The 21,509-nt window shown below is 43.8% G+C and overlaps 1 protein-coding gene across 1 annotated transcript in view; it reads left to right on the top strand.

Moving 5' to 3' along the window:
* LOC126419398 (calcium release-activated calcium channel protein 1-like) overlaps positions 1-21,509 on the top strand; it is a 134,307-nt gene that overhangs the window by 53,792 nt on the left and 59,006 nt on the right. Inside the window, exon 4 of the mRNA XM_050086586.1 lies at positions 13,679-13,988. Coding sequence (XP_049942543.1) covers positions 13,679-13,988 — 310 coding nt within the window. The remainder of the gene's footprint in view (positions 1-13,678; positions 13,989-21,509) is intronic.

Raw genomic sequence — 21,509 nt, 5'->3', positions numbered from 1 at the left:
ATCCAAAAACCTTCCATACGTCATGTTGTCCATATCACCTACGCTCGCTATCTTGTGATTCCCGCACAAGGGGAGAGAAACATTACTACTGTCATTCTAGCCCGTCGAGACATTTGTACCAATAATTTTCACAATATTTGCAATTAACCGTGTCTGCACGTTACATTATAATGTCCGTCAGACATGCATGCACGTCTGAAGGAAAGGACACTGACGATTCACAGCTGTTGTAAATATTACGAAATACGTTTTGACGTCAGCTGTAGATTTTATTAGTCGTAGATGAAATTTGTGCCGGACTGGGACTCGAACCCACATTTACCGCTTATCACGAGCGGTCGCTATAACCACTTTGGCTCTCCGTGCGAAAATGCGAATATGCCTCTATGGGCTATAATGATGATAGTAAAATTTGACCGTAGCCACGATTTATCCTCAAAGCACAATACCCTCATGCTGAGTGCGACGTTACGCAACGAATGCTGCTCTTTCTTAAGGTGCTTCACCATCGCCGATGAGCCATTCTCTTTATTATTATGCTCTTTAAATTTTGCTTTAAACATTCGTCCCGTTCCAGAATGAGATTTTCACTCTGCAGCGGAGTGTGCGCTGATATGAAACTTCCTGGCAGATTAAAACTGTGTGCCCGACCGAGACTCGAACTCGGGACCTTTGCCTTTCGCGGGCAAGTGCTCTACCAACTGAGCTACCGAAGCACGACTCACGCCCGGTACTCACACCATTACATCTTCCAGTACCTCGTCTCCTACCTTCCAAACTTTACAGAAGCTCTCCTGCGAACCTTGCAGAACTAGCACTCCTGAAAGAAAGGATATTGCGGAGACTGCAGAGTGAAAATCTCATTCTGGAAACATCCCCCAGGCTGTGGCTAAGCCATGTCTCCCCTATATCCTTTCTTTCAGGAGTGCTAGTTCTGCAAGGTTCGCAGGAGAGCTTCTGTAAAGTTTGGAAGGTAGGAGACGAGGTACTGGCAGATGTAAAGCTGTGAGTACCGGGCGTGAGTCGTGCTTCGGTAGCTCAGTTGGTAGAGCACTTGCCCGCGAAAGGCAAAGGTCCCGAGTTCGAGTCTCGGTCGGGCACACAGTTTTAATCTGCCAGGAAGTTTCATTCGTCCCGTTGACAAGACCTTATGCCATCCTCAAGACCTTAAGCCACCACCATAAACAGATATTAGCATTCTTGAAATATGCTGTGGGCAGGGCTCATTCCATTCCACTAGGTCCTAAGAACAAGGATGAAGAAATGGAAACGTTTAGGCAAATAGCAGAAGGAAATTACGTGGGTTTGACCGGTAAGACTGATGCAGCGGTAGGGCACAGAAACCAACGAAACGAAAAAAATCCATGCACATATAGTCATACGTATTGGGGAGTAATCTCACATAAACAGACGAAGTTGTTTATCAATAAAAGGGGTTAAAATTGCATTCAGGACGTATGACAAACGAGCAAAGGGTAAAGCATAAGACTGGCACAGTGGAGAACTGGGCAAGGATACTGGAAGTTTATGAAATAGTGTGTCAGGATTATGAAATGAAGAGTATGGGACAAACGGGAATAAATTCTAAAGTAAGATTTAAGCAGCATATAATAAAGAGAATGGGCAGCACTCGTTGAGTAATATCAAATACAGCGTGAAGGTATTGTATTTTTAAGATAAAGGGTAGCTGCTGTCAGATTTAGAAGACGTGGAGATTTTTTTCACTTGAAGGCAAGAATGCATCAGCGTGTTAAGTGAGAAGATAGAAGTGTCCGAGGCCCATTTCTGGGCCCACTTTAGCAACGTCCTCGTTGAGAAGCAGTCACCAACTTATTCTAATAACAGGCGTTAAGTTTAATCATTTCTGTTGGTCGTTCTATATGGATGTAGACATTGCGACATAGGTGTAGTATTGGTTTTTAGAGTCTGCTGGTACTTGACATACGAGGTTGAAAGATTTTATAATAGACAGTAGCATCATTTGGGGGTTGTGATGCATATGTTATGGGATAGTACTATCCTTTTTGAACAGTTCTCGGGTATCCGACCGGGTAGCGTCGTAATTTCTCCACAATATTTCAGCAGACGTACACGCTCCCATCTTCAGGTGGTTCCTGACGAATGCTGTGCTGTTCTTCACGGCGCCCTATATATACTAGCCGTTACCCCCTCCACCGTTCCTCTCCTGGTGTCTTCGGTGCGGCCGGCGCGGCGGCTACTGGAGGTGGTGGGGAAGCGGCGCCTGGGTCTGAACTGGGGTCTGCAGTCTCCCTGCTGCCGCCGTCGGGGGCGGTCCTCGATCTCTGGGACCGCATCTTTCTCTCCAGGCTGAGTGCAGGGTTCCAAGCCTGACTAAGTTGAAGGCCGCTGTCTTTATTAATTAGGTCGTCCTGTAGCCGGATTTCGATGGCCTCTTTAGTAACGCAGTCCCAGAAGTCGGATTTCTGGTTTTTGCTTGTGACATAGGGAGCGTTCTTGCTTTCTATTGGTTCTACTTTACGTGGCACGTTGCCGAAATATCGGAGAACTTATTTTATGTTTCACGAGACGAAATGGCTCCTCAACGTGAATTAGCGAGAGGCGACGTCACAAAACTCGTAGAGCGCTACGTCAGCGTTACCTAACTCGTCCCGTGTGCTGGAGGCTTAGGTAATTAAAGAGCCGTATGTAAAAGGGTTGTGGGCAGATATCGCGGTGCACGCAAGTAACGTCCTACAGTTGTGAGTTAAGGAGCATTGCGCTCTCATTTGAGTATATCGCCGAAAGAGTCAGCCTTCAGGAATTGTGACACGAACCCTGTCGTCCAGGACCGGATGCCACAAAGGGTGCAGATTAACCACGAGACAGGGAAACTCACAGGCGTTTATTGAGGCCTAAGCGCTGTAGCGTGCGAGTGAGACAGACGAGAACCTACGTCATAGGGAAACCCAGTAGAAGCCGTTTGTGGCCGAGGAGGCATAGCAGGGGTTAAATATGGATGGACCTAAGATTGACCATAAAGAGAAACGCTTATGAAGACTATTTAATTCTGTAGTAGTGCAGGCAATCAAGCCACAGTAATTTTAATCTGCCATCCTCCATCAGTTTTCATGGTGATACAACAAAACTTGAATACTGATCATATATATAATAATTTAGGTTTTACTGATAAAGTGAATTAACAAGTTTCTTAACAAAGACCTGAATGCTAAAATCTGAACACTTTGGTCGATCTTAACGATCGACATTTCATATAGAAGCGCATCTATAACAAATGTTGTAAATATCAACTCAGTAACTTCATTTGTTTAAAAGATATAGTTAGGCATCAGATCATCATTTCCTCCACACAAAACACATTGAACGATGACAATATGACACCTTCTTGAATCAATAGGTAATAGAATACTTAATGTAAAGATTAGTGCATAATAGTTACTTTTGTTCTTCATTTATTATCAGAAAGCACATTGGTGCAAGGCAACTGGCCGTGACATTCAAAGTTAAGAAGAAAATTGTATTCGTTTTATGCAAAAGAATTTAATGTTTATTATGTAATGGATATTATTGTTACTTTATTTAGAACGAGAAAGTCATCAAGCTTTGATTATTCAAATATGTTAAAATGTAAAATAATGTAGAATAAGCTGCAGCCAATCAGATGGACGGCTTCAGGAAAGGGAACTGCCCTAGGCTGGAGACGGGCAGAGAGGGAGAGTTCTGGTTCAAATGGCTCTGAGCACTATGGGACTTCACATCTGAGTCATCAGTCCCCTAGAACTTAGAACTACTTAAACCTAACTAACCTAAGGACATCACACATATCCACGCTCGAGGCAGGATTAGAACCTGCGACAGCAGCAGCAGCGCGGTTGTGGACTGAAGGGCCTAGAACCGCTCGGCCACAACGGCCGGCTGGGACAGTTCTGCTCGAGACGCCAAAGGGTACAGTGCAGGTACAGACGCGAAGGCGGACAGTTCGGCTGGAGACGCCAAAGGGGACAGTTCGGATGCAGACGCGAAAGCGGACGGTCGGTCTTTAGGTAGCTAGGAAGTGAAACGACATAAAATTTCGCGTTGTGTGGTATCGCGGGACTTTGAACGGTGAACAGCCGCGCGCCTGGTGTGAACTCTAACTTTTCGCGTAGATACTTGTATTTCGCGATGAGATTGTGAATGATCGAACTCTGTCAAATGGATAAGCGCTCGAGTGTAACAGTCACTCTAAATACGACCACTTTCGCCAATAGTTTGCTTTCTGAAATTCATTATTTTAACCAAAACCCAACTGTGAGGCCTGCATCATTTATGGGTCGTTAATTTAGTTCCTGATATTATTATTACGGTTATTTTATGTTATGTTAACTTTGTATCTCGCAAACTTGCCATCAGCCAGAGAATTTAACCAAAGGGTCACCAGTGTCTAATTTAAGGCGTGTAATGCGACACGTGCGGTTCGATCCCTAGACGAGTTTGAGCCAAGACATTTCGACGAAGAGGAACCGCATGTGTGCCCGAACATCTTTTGGATGTTAGCTCGCACAGTCTCCACATCTGTAAAAACGATAAATGTCACCTTGTTAACCGATCCACGCTGGCTTTATCAGAAGAAGTTTGATAATGCGAGTGTGTCGTCCTCTTGCTTTCCAGACTATTATTGCAGTCACTTTGTAGTTTTATCTACGCCAAGTCTGTATTTGATGCTTCTTCACTGTAACTCATTACATATTAAAAAACGTGGTTTGATATCACTGTAACTGCCACTGACGTAACTGCCACTTACGTTTTAGAAACTGGCACCATTTTACTAAATTCCTCACCGACCTCACATTACTGGACCTAGCTTTTAAAATAGTACTTTATCAAATAAATAGTGAGTGACAGTAACTTTAATCAGAACGAACAAGAAAATTCAAACCAAAAACTGCAGAAATCATTGCCTTTTATATTTCATTTTACCCGTGTTCTTCTAGACAGCACAAAGCGTGCTACTGACTGTGCAAATATTCCGGGCACCGTTCCATTAGAACAGCATCGCGGGACGAATGTGAATGAAGCGTAATACAGCAAGAATGTTGCGATAAAATCTACATCTTGACTAGTAGCCGAGTCTAAGGCTACGTGGAGTATGCGCCTGTAAAGGGAATTAATGTACAGCTATATTTTTTTCACAAACCATGTTTTCGTCCGTAATAACTTTTCTTTGTGATTTGTTTTAATTTTGGGGAAAAATACTAGGAATCAAATGTAACCCACAGATATGTGTGATGGCGGCAGCAGGCTTCGTTTTTCACTCAACTAAGCAACTCGTATTGACGTTCTGATGTAACGAGAGTCAAACAATGGATGAGGTACTCGCCGATGTAACGCGATGTGAGAAGGATTGTATAACGTGGTCACCGCAACGCAAAAACAGGGTGCACGTAATTCAATGCGTGTCATAGAGTTTCTTTACGTAATTCAGATTGCGCGTGTTTCTTGTGCATCGTATCGTAAAATCTTCTATTCTCCTACTTCACTGTCCTTTTCAGTCGTTTAAATAGCACCCTACTTGCTCTTGAACTGTACTAGTTTTTTCTGTATCAGCTATACGTTCGTGCACAATTATTTGTGCAATGTGTTTCACTGGCTACATTCTTGTTCAATACTTCCCACCACTCTTCTCCGTCGCTAATGTATACTTTTTGAACCTACTTGAGTCTTCCAAAAATAACTCCTTATTTGGATAATATTTACTGCTTTTTTTCTATTCCATCATTTCCGTGATATCTTATTTCTCTGTTAAAGAATCTGTAGATTTTTTTGACGGAAATGGGTTCGATAAACAGTAACAAAAAAGGATGATATACAGTACGTAAGAAACACGACATATTCCTCCGATGTAGAAATATATGTTGGTGGGACATGGATAATGAAGTGCGTTGTTTCCACGTCAGAACTCATATTATGCAACTCTTCAGAATACGCCACTCACAGGAGAAACTTTGAAACAGATGAGTTTTTACTGGTATGGCGAAACAGGTACTTCATGAAACTCATCTGTATTTTAGTGTTAACGCCTGTCAGCTTCTAAACAATTCCACGCGAGATAGACAGCTGACCAGCTGCCTCTCTTCCAGACATAAACCTATTACACTTTTTTTTGTAGGGGTATTTGATGTCTCTCGTGTGTAGAACTCCAGTGCAAAAAGAGAAGCGGTTTCGTGCCACTATTTTGGAAGGCAGTGGAAACGTATACAATACTCCGAGGATACATCATAACATTTAGGATTCAATGCGACGACTGATTGATTCATATATCAGTGTAAATGGATGGCATTTTGAATATTTCCTGTAAGAAAAGTTTTCGTGTGATATGGTGGTATATTGCGTTTCTGTGATTTTCCACGAGTAATGATGTTCTTGTTTCATAACTCTCAATTTCAGAGCATGGAAAATCACAGAAACGCTATATACCACCATATCTGAAATTGAGAGTTATGAAGCAAGACATGATAGTTTCAACTTACACAAAAAAGTTAAAGATTTAGCTGGACTTAATAAAAAGAAAAGTACAAGTTTATTGTTAGATAAAAATGACAAAATAATTCCTGATGTTAAAGGTAAACTGGACAGGTGGACAGAATATGTCAAAGAACTATTTGAAGATACAAGAAAAGATCAAAAATTTTATGATAACATGATCGGAGAACGAGGACCAAGCATATCGAAAGAAGAAATATTACATGTTATCAACAAATCAAAGACAGGAAAAGCCCCTGGACCGGATAAGATACCAAATGACATCCTGAAACTCATAGGAATAGACCATATAGATATATTTGTACAATTGTTTAATGATATTTATAATTCGGGAATTATTCCTAGGGATTGGTTGACATCTACCTTTGTTACATTACCCAAAAAGGCTAATGCCAAAACTTGTAATGATCACCGTACAATAAGCTTAATGAGTCACACCTTAAAGATATTTCTAAAAGTTATACACCAACGAATATACAAAAAAGTAGAAGAAGGTATAAGTGAAACACAATTCGGTTTTAGAAGTTCCCTCGGTACAAGAGAAGCATTGTTTGCTTTTAACATATTAGCGCAACGATGTATGGAGGTTAACCAGCCACTATATGTGTGCTTCCTGGATTATAATAAAGCATTTGACAAAGTTCGTCATGATCATCTCATAGAATTGTTAGAAAAGAAAACACTTGATAAGAAAGACATCCGCATTATATATAACCTCTACTACAATCAAACCGCAACCGTGAAGGTAGAAAATGAGTTATCGAATGATATAGAAATTAAGAGGGGTGTGAGACAAGGTTGCGTTCTCTCACCCTTATTGTTTAATATGTATTCAGAAGACATAATCCAGGCAGCTCTATCAGATGAAATAGCTGGCATTAAAGTGAATGGGCTAATGTTAGGTTTGCTGATGACACTGCACTACTAGCTGGAAACCTCAAAGATCTACAATTACTTCTTGACAAAGTCGCAGAAAAAAGTGAAGAATTTGGCTTGACTCTTAACGTAAGCAAGACTAAGTTCATGGTGATATCTAAAACACACCAACAAGAAAATCTTACAATCAATAGGGAAAGAGTCGATCAAGTACGTAAATTTAAATATCTCGGAACAATTGTAAATGAGGAGATTGAAAGCTCAGAAGAAATTAAATCGAGAATAGGACAGGCCAGAAGTATCTTTAATAAGATGAAAAATGCATTCTGTTCGAGAGACATTTGTTTAAACACAAAAATGAGGTTGCTAAGATGCTATGTATTCTCAAAATTATTATACGGAATGGAAGCGTGGACATTGAAAAAGAAGGACATGAACAGTTTAGAAGCTTTTGAAATGTGGGCATATAGAAGAATACTTAGAATTAGTTGGGTGTCGAGGATTACTAATCAAGATGTCCTAAGAAGAATGGGAAAGGAAAAAGAATTAATAAAAATTATTAAAGTAAGGAAGCTACAATATTTAGGCCATGTTATTAGGGGAGTAAATTACAAAATATTGCAAATAATACTAGAAGGGAAAATTTGTGGGAAGAGAACGAGGGGTAGAAGACGGACATCCTGGATTGACAATTTAAAAAATTGGTACAACTGTTCAACGTCAGAACTCCTTAGATCAGCCAAATCAAGATCAGAAATTGCCATGATGACAGCCAACCTTCTTAGAGGAGACGGCACATGAAGAAGAAGAATGATGTTCTAAATAGAGTTGTAGAAAAAGTGTTCTAACAGGGAATTAAAGCGTGGCCGGACACCGGTCCATTTTCTTCTTCTGTGAATGGGGAGTGTATCCTGAAATTGTGGCCATCCTTTTTTGTTTGCTTAGGCACGTCTGTATATTTTGCCTCGCAAGAAAGCTGAAATAGATTTTACTACTCAAATGGTTCAAATGGCTCTGAGCACTATGGGAATTAACTTCTGAGGTCATCAGTCCCCTAGAACTTAGAACTACTTAAACCTAACTAACCGAAGGACATCACACGCATCCATGCTCGAGGCAGGATTCGAACCTGCGACCGTAGTGGTCGCGCGGTTTCAGACTGTAGCGCCTAGAACCGATCGGCCACTTCGGCCGGCGATTTTACTAATCAATGTGATGTTTCAGATATAAAGATATTTTTCATTTCTATATTGATTTATTTATTAACCTAGCTATTAGCTGGCAATGGCAAATTAACAAGAATTAAAGTTATAATTTTCTATTTCCTTTTTACTTATAACTATGGATGTAACGCGACGCTAATCTGAAACGGTCATATCCATTGGTAGTACCCTAGGCTACTGACTAGATGTACATTCAAAGACAAAAAAACTGGGCACCACGAAGGAATTATCCAAATGGGACGGAAATCGTTAGAACAAATCTACGAGGGTAATCCCAAAAGTAAGGTCTCCTATTTTTTTATAAGTATATAGACCTGTTTATTTCTACAATGGTTTACATCAGTTTACAGCTTGGACATTTAGCTATTTTTCCACATAATCACCATTTCTGTCGATGCACTTTTGTAGACGCTGTGGCAGTTTTTGTATGCCCATGTCATACCAGCTCGCCGCCATGCTGTTCAGAAAGTTATAGTCTCAGGTGTAAAGTGGTATGCCCAGGTTTCATCACCCGTGACAGTTGAATCCAGGTAGTTGTCCTGTTCGGCTGCAAGGCGGTGAATAAATGCGTGTGAAGCATCAACTCGTTGCTGCATGTGGTCCTCAGTCAGCATGCGTGGCACCCACCTTGCGCACGCTTTGCGGTAGTTCAATGTTTCCGTTAAAATTCCGTGAGCGGTGCTTCGGGAAACCTCAGGAACCAACGTGCAGAGATCATCCAGGGTGATCCGCCAATCTTCACGCATGCTTTGCTCAGCCTTGAACACTGTCTCCTCAGAAATTGACGGTCTCCCGCTCCTTTGTTCGTCGTGAATTTCGGTCCGACCAGCTGCAAACTGTCTACACCACTCACGAACATTTTCGACATCCATGCACGACTCACCATACACTTCCCTCAAATGGCGATGGATTTCAATCGGCGCAATGCCCTTTGCGTTCAAAAACCGAATAACTGCCCGCAATTCGTACTTGGCTGTAACATCCAGCGGAAGCTCCATTCTCAACGGCTGCCAAGCCAAGACAGCCCCTTAGCGAGGCGTGCGCATGTTTACACACAACGCGTGAAGCACTCTTCATAACAGTGCGACCAACTGCCACACAGAGTTCTGTACTTATAAAAAAACAGGAGGCCTTACTTTTGGGATTACCCTCTTATATGTACAGACAAACAAATGATTAAAGTATCAGAAAAATTGGATAATTTATTCAAGAGAAAGAGCTTCACAAATTGAGCAAGTCAATAACGAGTTGATACATCTCTGGTTCTTACACAAGCAATTATTCGGCTTGGTGTTGAAAGAGTAGTTTAATGTCCTCCTGAAGGACATCGTGCCAAATTCTGTCCAATGTGCGCCTTAGATCGTCAAAATCCCGAGGTGGTTGGAGGGCTCTGCCCATAATGCTCCAAACATCCTCAATTGGGAAAAGATCCGTCAATATTGCTTACCAAGGTACGGTTTGGCAAGCAACATGACATGCAATAGAAACTCGAGTCGTGTGTGGTCGGGCATTATCTTGCTGAAATGTAATCCCAGGATGGCTTGCCATAAAGGCAACAAAACGGGGTGCAGAATATCGTCGACGTACCACTGTGCTATACAGGTGCCACGGATGGCAATCAAATGGGCGCTGCTCTGAAAAGAAATGGCATCTCAGACCACTACTCCCGATTATTGCGTCGTATGGCGGCCGACAGTCAGACTGGTATCCCACCGCTGTTTGTGGCGTCTCCAGACACGTCTTTGCTGGTCATAGGAGTTCAGTTCGAAGCGGGGCTCATCACCGAAGACAATTCTACTTCACTCAATGAGTGGACACCATAGCAAACAGGTTTCCCCCATTCTGTGGGCCGCGTATTAATGATCCTTGAAGTCACTGAACCACCAGTTGTGCGTCGGACCGTTGACAATCATGAATTTGGGGTTCTGAGAGCCTCTCTGACAACTGCTCGGTCTTCACATTCTGTCATCTCTCTGTAGGTCCACTGCTTCCTTCTTGATGCTGTGTCCAGTCATGGTTCATCCATTCATGTCACCATCGTTGAAGAGTGGCATTGTTCCTGTTCAGATCTTGAGCGATTCGCCTATTACTTCAACTGACTTCTTTGAGCCCAGCTACACATCATCTTTCAAATGCTGACATCTGCGTATGTTGTTCACGCACCTGTCAGCGAGGTATAGTTACTGCCCAAATGAGTACATAGAATGAAATTCACCAAGATTTTATGCCCTGTTTACGATCATCCATCGGCCATCAAAGTTTACAGTTTTGCATGTTCTGTCGAGCCAACATTACCATACTGTAATTGTCGTAGGGCGTAACTCTAATTACTACCAAGCCATTCTGCTTATTGGATTTCGACTCTGCATTGTGCCAGGACTTTCATGTTCTCGTTTTAGTATTTCATTCGGTGCTCTGCTCTCAATGGTTACGGATTACGTATTCGCATCGGGAGCCGATAGAAAACAGAGTAAAACAGACGGAACACAAACATCTGAAAAACTTTAACTGTGGATTTATTGGTATCCTTTATATAAGCACAGGGTGCGGCAGCTTTCATATTAGAATATTAAAAACACATCATCAGGCAGTAACTGTAATTTATTTGTTACCTCTTATGTCAATTAATGCTTAAAGGTATGCCATTTACTAATGTGCAAGTCATTGTCCATTGCGTGGATTACTTTTTGAATAGCCCGCATCTCGTGCTCGTGCGGTAGCGTTCTCGCTTCCCACGCCCGGGTTCCCGGGTTCGATTCCCGGCGGGATCAGGGATTTTCTCTGCCTCGTGATGGCTGGGTGTTGTGTGATGTCCTTAGGTTAGTTAGGTTTAAGTAGTTCTAAGTTCTAGGGGACTGATGACCATAGATGTTAAGTCCCATAGTGCTCAGAGCCATTTGAACTATTTGAACTTTTTGAATATGACTCCTGTCAAATGACGACCCCTCTGCACAACACATTCATCTAGGCGGCGTTGGAAGCTTTCCATAACTCGGCGTATCGTACCCCTGGGACATTGCCGATGACAGTTGTGATGCGATCCTTCAACTCAGGAATGGTGGCTCAACGTGTTCGGAACACTTATTTCTTCAGGTAGCCCCAAAGAAAAAGTCTGCACATGAAAGACGAGGTGAGCGAGGCGGCCAGGAAATGTCATAAAAACGAGAAATTACTCCGCCGGGAAATGTCTGTCGCAAGAAATCCATGCAAATTCTGGCTGTATGCGAGGTCGCTCCATCTTGTTGAAACCATAATTGTTCCACATCCTCATTGACCATACCTAATTGGGGAAGAACGAAGTCCTGCAGCATCTTTAGGCAGCGTTCGCTGGTGACCGTTACAGCCTCACCGCTGTCATCCTCAACACCACACTGTGACACGAGAACTGTGAAAGGGCTTGATTTGCAGTTCATGCGAATTTACATCACTTCAATAACGCATATTCTTTTTATTCACTGAACCACATAACTCGAAATGAGCTTCATCTGACATCGCAATGGTGTGCAACATTTGTGGATTTTGGCGAAGGAGATCACGCATGGTTAAGCAGAATGTTTCGTGTGAAAGCCAATCGCGAGACCTAATTTCATGAACAATCTGCAGCCTATATGGGTGAAAATGGAGATCTTCGTGCAATATTCGCCTGAATGAGCGATCGGACATATGCACAGTTTGCGCATGACGACGAGCAGATCTTTTTGAGCTACGCAATAGTGCAGCACGAACATATTCCACGGCTTCTGGTGTCCGCACAGTTCTTCCACTCCTTTCCGGTTTGCCATTGCGAACAGAACCTGTTGTTCGAAATGCACGTATCCACCTCACAATGGTCCGCCCATCTGGAACTTTCCCATGACGTCCCAAGTTCAAATGTTGCCGAAAAAGACGCTGAGTAGCAATAACAGAGTCGTTATTCTAGAAATACCTTTCAACAGCAAAGGCACTCCACCGCTCCACATCACTGTCACACTCGAAATGGCAGCTCATTAGTGCACGAATGTGGCACGAGCTGGCGCGCATTCCTGCAGTGCGTCATTGTACTACGCAAGTCAGGTTACGCTACGAACGCCGCCGCACCCTGTACGTATACTCACATAGAGAAAATGTAATCGTACAGATAATAAAGAGAAAGTGTACGTACATAATTCGAAATGTCGTTTCCAGCAATTAAACAAAATTTTCAAACAATTTTAGTACAAACTACTTCACACTACGAAAGCATCAACTGAATGAACAATGAGAGGTATCAGTCCACAGTCAGCTACAACAACAGCGATTATCCTCGCATAATGAGATTATCACTCTGCAGCGGAGTGTGCGCTGATATGAAACATCCTGGCAGATTAAAACTGTGTGCCCGACCGATACTCGAACTCGGGACCTTTGCCTTTCGCGGACAAGTGCTCTACCATCTGAGCTACCCAAGCGAGTCTCGGTCCGGCACACAGTTTTAATCTGCCAGGAAGTTTCATATCAGCGCACACTCCGCTGCAGAGTGAAAATCTCATTCTGGAAACATCTCCTAGGCTGTGGCTAAGCCATGTCTCCGCAATATCCTTTCTTTCAGGAGTGCTAGTTCTGCAATGTTCGCAGGAGAGCTTCTGTAAAGTTTGGAAGGTAGGAGACGAGGTACTGACAGAAGTAAAGCTGTGAGGACAGGGCGTGAGTCGTGCTTGGGTAGCTCAGATGGTAGAGCACTTGTCCGCGAAAGGCAAAGGTCCCGAGTTCGAGTCTCGGTCCGGCACACAGTTTTAATCTGCCAGGAAGTTTCATCCTCGCCATAGTTCGTTGAGAGTACTCTTCACCCTCCCCCTCCCCTTCCCTCTCGTCACTGCCATGACCAAAGTTGATACGACGCAGATGTTACAATGGTGTGGTTAAGAGACCTTTAGAAAAACACTCGTCTAAATGACGAAAATTTGGCTGTAGCTACAACAAGCCTGATTTATTTGGCAACATCGAATGTCTGAATTTCGTCTCCAGTGTCGACGGTAACACTTTTCAAAGACTTCATCATCGTTAGTGGAACGTCGTTTTTTTTAACGCAACGGTGGTATTTTTTACCTGTCCGCCCACAGGCCCGCGACGCCGACGCCCGCAGGCGGCAAGGAGGCGGCGTGGCAGCGACAGGTGCCGCTGCTCAAGTCCGTGTCGCACGCGTACATCGCGACGGCGCGCCTGCAGCAGCAGCTGCAGCAGTACCACCACCAGCAGCCGGCGCAGAGCCAGCCCGACAGCAGCGGCAGCAGCCGGCTGGGGGGCGCCGCGCCACTGCCCTACCCGCCCCCCGCCTGGAGAGCGCCCGGCTCCAGCCTCGACCGGCCCGTCGTGCTGGAGAACTGCACGCCGCTGCCGCCCTACAGGGCCTGCCACTGCGGGAGGATCAAGGTAGCGTCTCCACCACACAAACACGGCGCAACATGCCAGAGACCGAGCTGCCGAACTGTTCCCCGTGCCCATTTGCAAAATACATTACTGGCCATTAAAATTGCTACACCAAGAAGAAATGCAGATGATAAACGGGTATTCATTGGACAAATATACTAGACCTGACATGTGATTACATTTTCATGCAATTTGGATGCATAGATCCTGAGAATTCAGTACCCAGAACAACCACCTTTGGCCGTAATAACGGCCTCGATAGGCCTGGGCATTGAGTCAGAGCTCGCATGGCGTGTACAGGTACAGCTGCCCAAGCAGCTTCAACACGATACCACAGTTCATGAAGAGTAGTGAGTGGCATATTGTGAAAAGCCAGTTGCTCGGCCACCATCGACCAAACGTTTTCAGTTGGTGCGAGATCTGGAGAATGTGCTGGTCAGCGAAGCAGTCGAACATTTTCTGTATCCAGAAAGGCCCGTACAGGACATGCAACATGCGGTCGTGCGTTATCCTGCTGAAATGTAGGGTTTCGCAGGGATCGAATGAAGGGTAGAGCCACGGGTCGTAACACATCTGAAATGTAACGACCACTGTTCAAAGTGCCATCAATGCGAACAAGAGGTGACCGAGACGTGTAACCAATGGCACCCCTTACCATCGCGCCGGGTGATCCGCCAGTATGGCGATGAGGAACACACGCTTCCAATTTGCGTTCACCGCGATGTCGCCGAACACGGTTGCGACCATCATGATGCTGTAAACAGAACCTGGATTCATCCGAAAAAATGACCTTTTGCCATTCGTGCAGCCAGGTTCGTCGTTGAGTAGGCCTACACCATCGCAGGCGCTCCTGTCTGTGATGCAGCGTCTAGGGTAACCGCAGCCATGGTCTCCGAGCTGATAGTCCATGCTGCTGCAAACGTCGTCGAACTGTTCGTGCAGATGGTTGTTGTCTTGCAAACGTCCCCATCTGTTGACTCAGGGATCGAGACGTGGCTGCACGATCCGTTACAGCCCTGCGGATAAGATGCCTGTCATCTCGACTGCTGGTGATACGAGGCCGTTGGGATCCAGCACGGCGTTCCGTATTACCCTCCTGAACCCACTGATTCCATATTCTGCTAACAGTCATTGGATCTCGACCAACGCGAGCAGCAATGTCGCAATACGGTAAACCGCAATCGCGATAGGCTACAATGCGACCTTTATCAAAGTCGGAAACGTGATGGTACGCATTTCTCCTCCTTACACGAGGCATCACAACAACGTTTCACCAGGCAACGGCGGTCAACCGCTGTTTGTGTATGAGAAATCGGTTGGAAACTTTCCTCATGTCAGCACTTTGTAGGTGTCGCCACAGGCGCCAGCCTTGTGTGAATGCTCTGAATAGCTAATCATTTGCGTATCACAGCATCTTCTTCCTGTCGGTTAAATTTCGCGTCTGTATCCCGTCATCTTCGTGGTGTAGCAATTTTAATGGCCAGTAGTGTAGTTACTCGATATGGGCACTATTTTTTAAAACAAACTACTGTGGGTTCCAACTACTGATAGGCATGTTGTTGGCAAAGGAAAGATTTTGTTCCAGACCAATCAATGTATTTAGCAGATATTACCTTAATCATGTGACATCCAGTTCGAAAAATTGTATAATCGTCAATAATTCCATTACCCACATTTTACAATCCATGACCAATCAATATTATATCTCCATGACGGACACACGTCCAAACAGTCCGCTCGCGTTAACACAGCAAACCTCCATCACAGCTAATTATTAATTTCTAACTGTGAGACTGACCAGCCACAGAGTCTCTTACAGAGGGCGCACAGTGCTGTCAGTGATATTAATGCACTGTATAGTGCTGCATATCACTGCCAACATATAAATACACAAACAGGCTACTTACATACTCTACATACAGTTAATAAAGAGTAAAAGAATCATTTCGATTCTCTCTAATACACAGTCAAGAATCTTTGTCTCCATATGCGCCATGGAAAAGATAAAAGTGGATTGTTAATCCTCACAATGGAGAGGTACATTATAATAGGAATGAACTTCTGACTAGCACCCTCGGCAGCTGGTTTACACAACTTTATTCTCTACTGGTTCTGTCTACATGACCATCTTCCCGAGTAAAATTTGAAATCCGTATCTATAATCATTTAAGTAGCGCATCACTGTCGCTAGATAGTTACAATCTATTACTAATTTTCCATGTGCACTGTTATACTTGTTGTATTTGTATGGAGTGTAGCCATGTATGGAAGTGAAACATGGACGATAACCAGTTTGGACAAGGAGAGAATAGAAGCTTTCGAAATTTGGTGCTACAGAAGAATGCTGAAGATAAGGTGGGTAGATCACATAACTAATGAGGAGGTACTGAATAGGATTGGGGAGAAGAGAAGTTTGTGGCACAACTTGACTAGAAGAAGGGATCGGTTGGTAGGACATGTTTTGAGGCATCAAGGGATCACAAATTTAGCATTGGAGGGCAGCGTGGAGGGTAAAAATCGTAGAGGGAGACCAAGAGATCAATACACTAAGCAGATTCAGAAGGATGTAGGTTGCAGTAGGTACTGGGAGATGAAGAAGCTTGCACAGGATAGAGTAGCATGGAGAGCTGCATCAAACCAGTCTCAGGACTGAAGACCACAACAACAACTGTTATACTGCTTGCACTACACACTCTCAGGAACATAGCGGCTAGGGCGGGTAAGAAGTCCAACGTCCACTCGGTGTGCTTGCCGGGGGGCCTTGTCCAGGATGTGGAAGAGGCTCTTCCGGCGGCTGTCGAGGGTTCAGGGTGCAGTCAGCTGCAGATTGCACACACATCGGCACCAACGTTGCCCGTCGTCGGGGTTCCAAGGAAATCCTTGGGTCCTTTCGACGGCTGGCTAAATTGGCGAAGGCGACCTCCACGTCTCGAGGAGTGGAAGCCAAGCTGACGATCTGCAGCATCGTAGCCAGGGTGGACCGGGGTCCTCTGGTTTGGAGTCGAGTGGAGAATCTAAACCAGAGGCTACGTCGGCTCTGTGACGAAAGTGGTTGTAGATTCCTCGACCTACGCTATGGGGTGGAAGGTTTTAGGACGCCCCTCGATAGATCAGGGATTTATTACACACACGAAGCATAGGGGTTTATTACGAGATTAGGTTCCTCCCCATGGGAAACAAACCGCTGGCCTGAAAAATTACCAGTTCATGACACTGATGTGGGTGTGCCAACTGTAAAAATTGTTAGTTCGCCTAAAAGGGCCATTTAAATATGCTAAATCTCATGTTAGTAAAATGTTGATGTGCCTGTAGCAAGATCCCCAAGTTACTCTCCGAAATAAACAGTAACAATGGCTATATTGTATTAGATACCGAAAGCTGCTTGAAACCAGACATAAATAGCAGTGAAATTTTGAACTCGTATTGGACAATAATACGAGTTCTAAATTTCACTGCTATATTTTGAACTCGTATTGGAGAACCCCCCCCCCCCCTCCCCCCCCCCCCCATGAACCATGCACCTTGCTGTTGATGGGGAGGCTTGCATACCTCAGCGATAGAGATAGCCGTACCATAGGTGCAACCACAACGGAGGGGTATCTGTAGAGAGGACAGACAAACCTGTAGTTCCTGAAGAGGGGCAGCAGCCTTTTCAGTAGTTGCAAGGGCAACAGTCTGGATGATTGACTGATCTGGCCTTGTAACACTAACCACAACGGCCTTGCTGTGCTGGTACTGCGAACGGCTGAAAGCAAGGGGAAACTACGGCCGTAATTTTTCCCGAGGGCATGCAGCTTTACTGTATGGTTAAATGATGATGTCGTCCTCTTGGGTAAAATATTCCGGAGGTAAAATATTCCCCACATTCGGATCTTCGGGCTGGGACTACTCAAGAGGATGTCGTTATCAGGAGAAAGAAAACTGGCGTTCTACGGATCGGAGCGTGGAATGTCAGATCCCTCAATCGGGCAGGTAGGTTAGAAAATTTAAAAAGGGAAATAGATAGGTTAAAGTTAGATATAGTGGGAATTAGTGAAGTTCGGTGACAGGAGGAACAAGACTTCTGGTCAGGTGACTACAGGGTTACAAACACAAAAGCAAATAGGGGTAATGCAGGAGTAGGTTTAATAATGAATAAGAAAATAGGAATGCGGGTAAGCTACTACAAACAGCATAGTGAACGCATTATTGTGGCAAAGATAGATACGAAGCCCACACCTACTACAGTAGCACAAGTTTCTATGCCAACTAGCTCTGCAGATGACGAAGAAATTGAAGAAATGTATGATGAAATAAAAGAAATTATTCAGATAGTGAAGGGTGACGAAAATTTAATAGTCATGGGTGACTGGAATTCGTTAGTAGGAAAATGGAGAGAAGGAAACGTAGTAGGTGAATATGGATTGGGGCTCAGAAATGAAAGAGGAAGCCGTCTGGTAGAATTTTGCACAGAGCACAACTTAATCATAGCTAACACTTGGTTCAAGAATCATAAAAGAAGGCTGTATACATGGAAGAAGCCTGGAGATACTGACAGGTTTCAGATAGATTATCTAATGGTAAGACAGAGATTTAGGAACCAGGTTTTAAATTGTAAGACATTTCCAGGGGCAGATGTGGACTCTGACCACAATCTATTGGTTATGACTGTAGATTAAAACTGAAGAAATTGCAAAAATGTGGGAATTTAAGGAGATGGGAACTGGATAAACTGAAAAAACCAGAGGTTGTACAGAGTTTCAGGGAGAGTATAAGGGAACAATTGACTGGAATGGGGGAAAGAAATACAGAAGAAGAAGAATGGGTAGCTTTGAGGGATGGAGTAGTGATGGCACCAGCGGATCAAGGAGGTAAAAAGACGAGGGCTAGTAGAAATCGTTGGGTAACACAACAGATATTGAATTTAATTGATGAAAGGAGAAAATATAAAAATGCAGTAAATGAAACACGCAAAAAGGAATACAAACGTCTCAAAAATGAGATCGACAGGAAGTGCAAAATGGCTAAGCAGGGATGGCTAGAGGACAAATGTAAGGATGTAGAGGCTTATCTCACTAGAGGTAAGATAGATACTGCCTACAGGAAGATTAAAGAGACCTTTGGAGATAAGAGAACCACTTGCATGAACATCAAGAGCTCAGATGGAAACCCAGATCTAAGCAAACAAGGGAAAGCAGAAAGGTGGAAGGAGTATATAGAAGGTCTATAGAAGGGCGATGTACTTAAGGACAATAATATGGAAATGGAAGAGGCTGTAGATGAAGATGAAATGGGAGATACGATACTGCGTGAAGAGTTTGACAGAGCACTGAAAGACCTGAGTCGAAACAAGGCCCCCGGAGTAGACAACATTCCATTGGAACTACTGACGGCCTTGGGAGAGCCAGTCCTGACAAAACTCTACCATCTGGTGAGCAAGATGTATGAAACAGGCGAAATACCCTCAGACTTCAAGAAGAATATAATAATTCCTATCCCAAAGAAAGCAGGTGTTGACAGATGTGAAAATTACCGAACTATCAGTTTAATACGTCACGGCTGCAAAATACTAACGCGAATTCTTTACAGAAGAATGGAAAAACTAGTAGAAGCCGACCTCGGGGAAGATCAGTTTGGATTCCGTAGAAATGTTGGAACACGTGAGGCAATACTGACCCTACGACTCATCTTAGAAGCTAGATTAAGGAAGGGCAAACCTACGTTTCTAGCATTTGTAGACTTAGAGAAAGCTTTTGACAATGTTCTCTGGAATACTGTCTTTCAAATTCTGAAGGTAGCAGGGATAAAATACAGGGAGCGAAAGGCTATTTACAATTTGTACAGAAACAAGATGGCAGTTATAAGAATCGAGGGTCATGAAAGGGAAGCAGTGGTTGGGAAGGGAGTGAGACAGGGCTGTAGCCTATTCCCAATGTTATTCAATCTGTATATTGAGCAAGCAGTGAAGGAAACAAAAGAAAAATTCGGAGTACGTATTAAAATCCATGGAGAAGAAATAAAAACTTTGAGGTTCGCCGATGACATTGTAATTCTGTCAGAGACAGCAAAGGACTTGGAAGAGCAGTTGAACGGGACGGACACTGTCTTGAAAGGAGGATATAAGATGAACATCAACAAAAGCAAAACGAGGATAATGGAATGTAGTCGAATTAAGTCGGTTGATGTTGAGGGAATTAGATTAGGAAATGAGACACTTAAAGTAGGAAAGGAGTTTTGCTATTTGGGGAGCAAAATAACTGATGATGGTCGAAGTAGAGAGGATATATAATGTAGACTGGCAATGGCAAGGAAAGCGTTTCTGAAGGAGAGAAATTTGTTAACACCGAGTATAGATTTAAGTGTCAAGAAGTCATTTCTGAAAGTATTTGTATGGAGTGTAGCCATGTATGGAAGTGAAACATGGACGATAAATAGTTTGGACAAGAAGAGAATAGAAGCTTTTGAAATGTGGTGCTACAGAAGAATGTTGAAGATTTGATGGGTAGATCACATAACTAATGAGGAAGTATTGAATAAGATTGGGGAGAAGAGAAGTTTGTGGCACAACTTGACTAGAAGAAGGGACCGGTTGGTAGAACATGTTCTCAGGCACCAAGGGATCACCAATTTAGTATTGGAGGGCAGCGTGGAGGGTAAAAATCGTAGAGGGAGACCAAGAGATGAATACACTAAGCAGATTCAGAAGGATGTAGGTTGCAGTAGGTACTGGGAGATGAAGAGGCTCGCACAGGATAGAGTAGCATGGAGAGCTGCATCAAACCAGTCTCAGGGCTGAAGACCACCACAACAACAACAACAACATATTGGACGTTGTTTAGGAAGGATAGGATTGATGCTATGGGAGGTGATGTGTTCATTGCAATTAAATGGCTCTGAGCACCATGGGACTTAACATTTGTGGTCATCAGTCCCCTAGAACTTAGAACTACTTAAACCTAACTAACCTAAGGACATCACACACACCCATGCCCGAGGCAGGATTCGAACCTGCGACCGTAGCGGACACGCGGTTCCAAACTGAAGCGCCTAGAACCGCACGGCCACAACGGCCGGCTCATTGCAATTAAAGGCTGTTTAAGCGCAGTTGTGATCGATACTGGGTCGGGCCGTGAAATAGTCTGGATAAAGCTGTCAATCAGACAAGGATTAACCATTGTATTAGGATGTTTTTATAGACCTCCAGCATCCGCAACAAACGTCGCAGAGCGTTTCAGGGAAAGTCTTGAGTACACAGAAAATAAATATCTAAGTTATCCATTCGTTATAGGTGGAGACTTTAATCTGGCATCCATTGACTGGGAAAATTACACGTTTATCACAGGAGGCGGAAGCAAAGACTCGTGTGAAGTTATTCTAGGAGCGCTCTCAACATATAACCATGAGCAATTGGTTAGAAAACCAACTCGAGATGGTAACATATTAGATATCTTGGCTACAGGCAGACCTGATCTTTCTGGGAAAGTTAATTTAGAAGAAGGTATTAGCGACCATAATGTCATTGTGGCTTCTATGTCAGTGGAAGCT

This window comes from Schistocerca serialis, chromosome 9 (genome assembly GCF_023864345.2).
Source record: "Schistocerca serialis cubense isolate TAMUIC-IGC-003099 chromosome 9, iqSchSeri2.2, whole genome shotgun sequence".
Lineage (NCBI taxonomy): Eukaryota > Metazoa > Arthropoda > Insecta > Orthoptera > Acrididae > Schistocerca > Schistocerca serialis.
The sequence above is the reverse complement of the archived record's forward strand: the minus strand, read 5'-3'. Positions and strand labels throughout refer to the sequence as shown.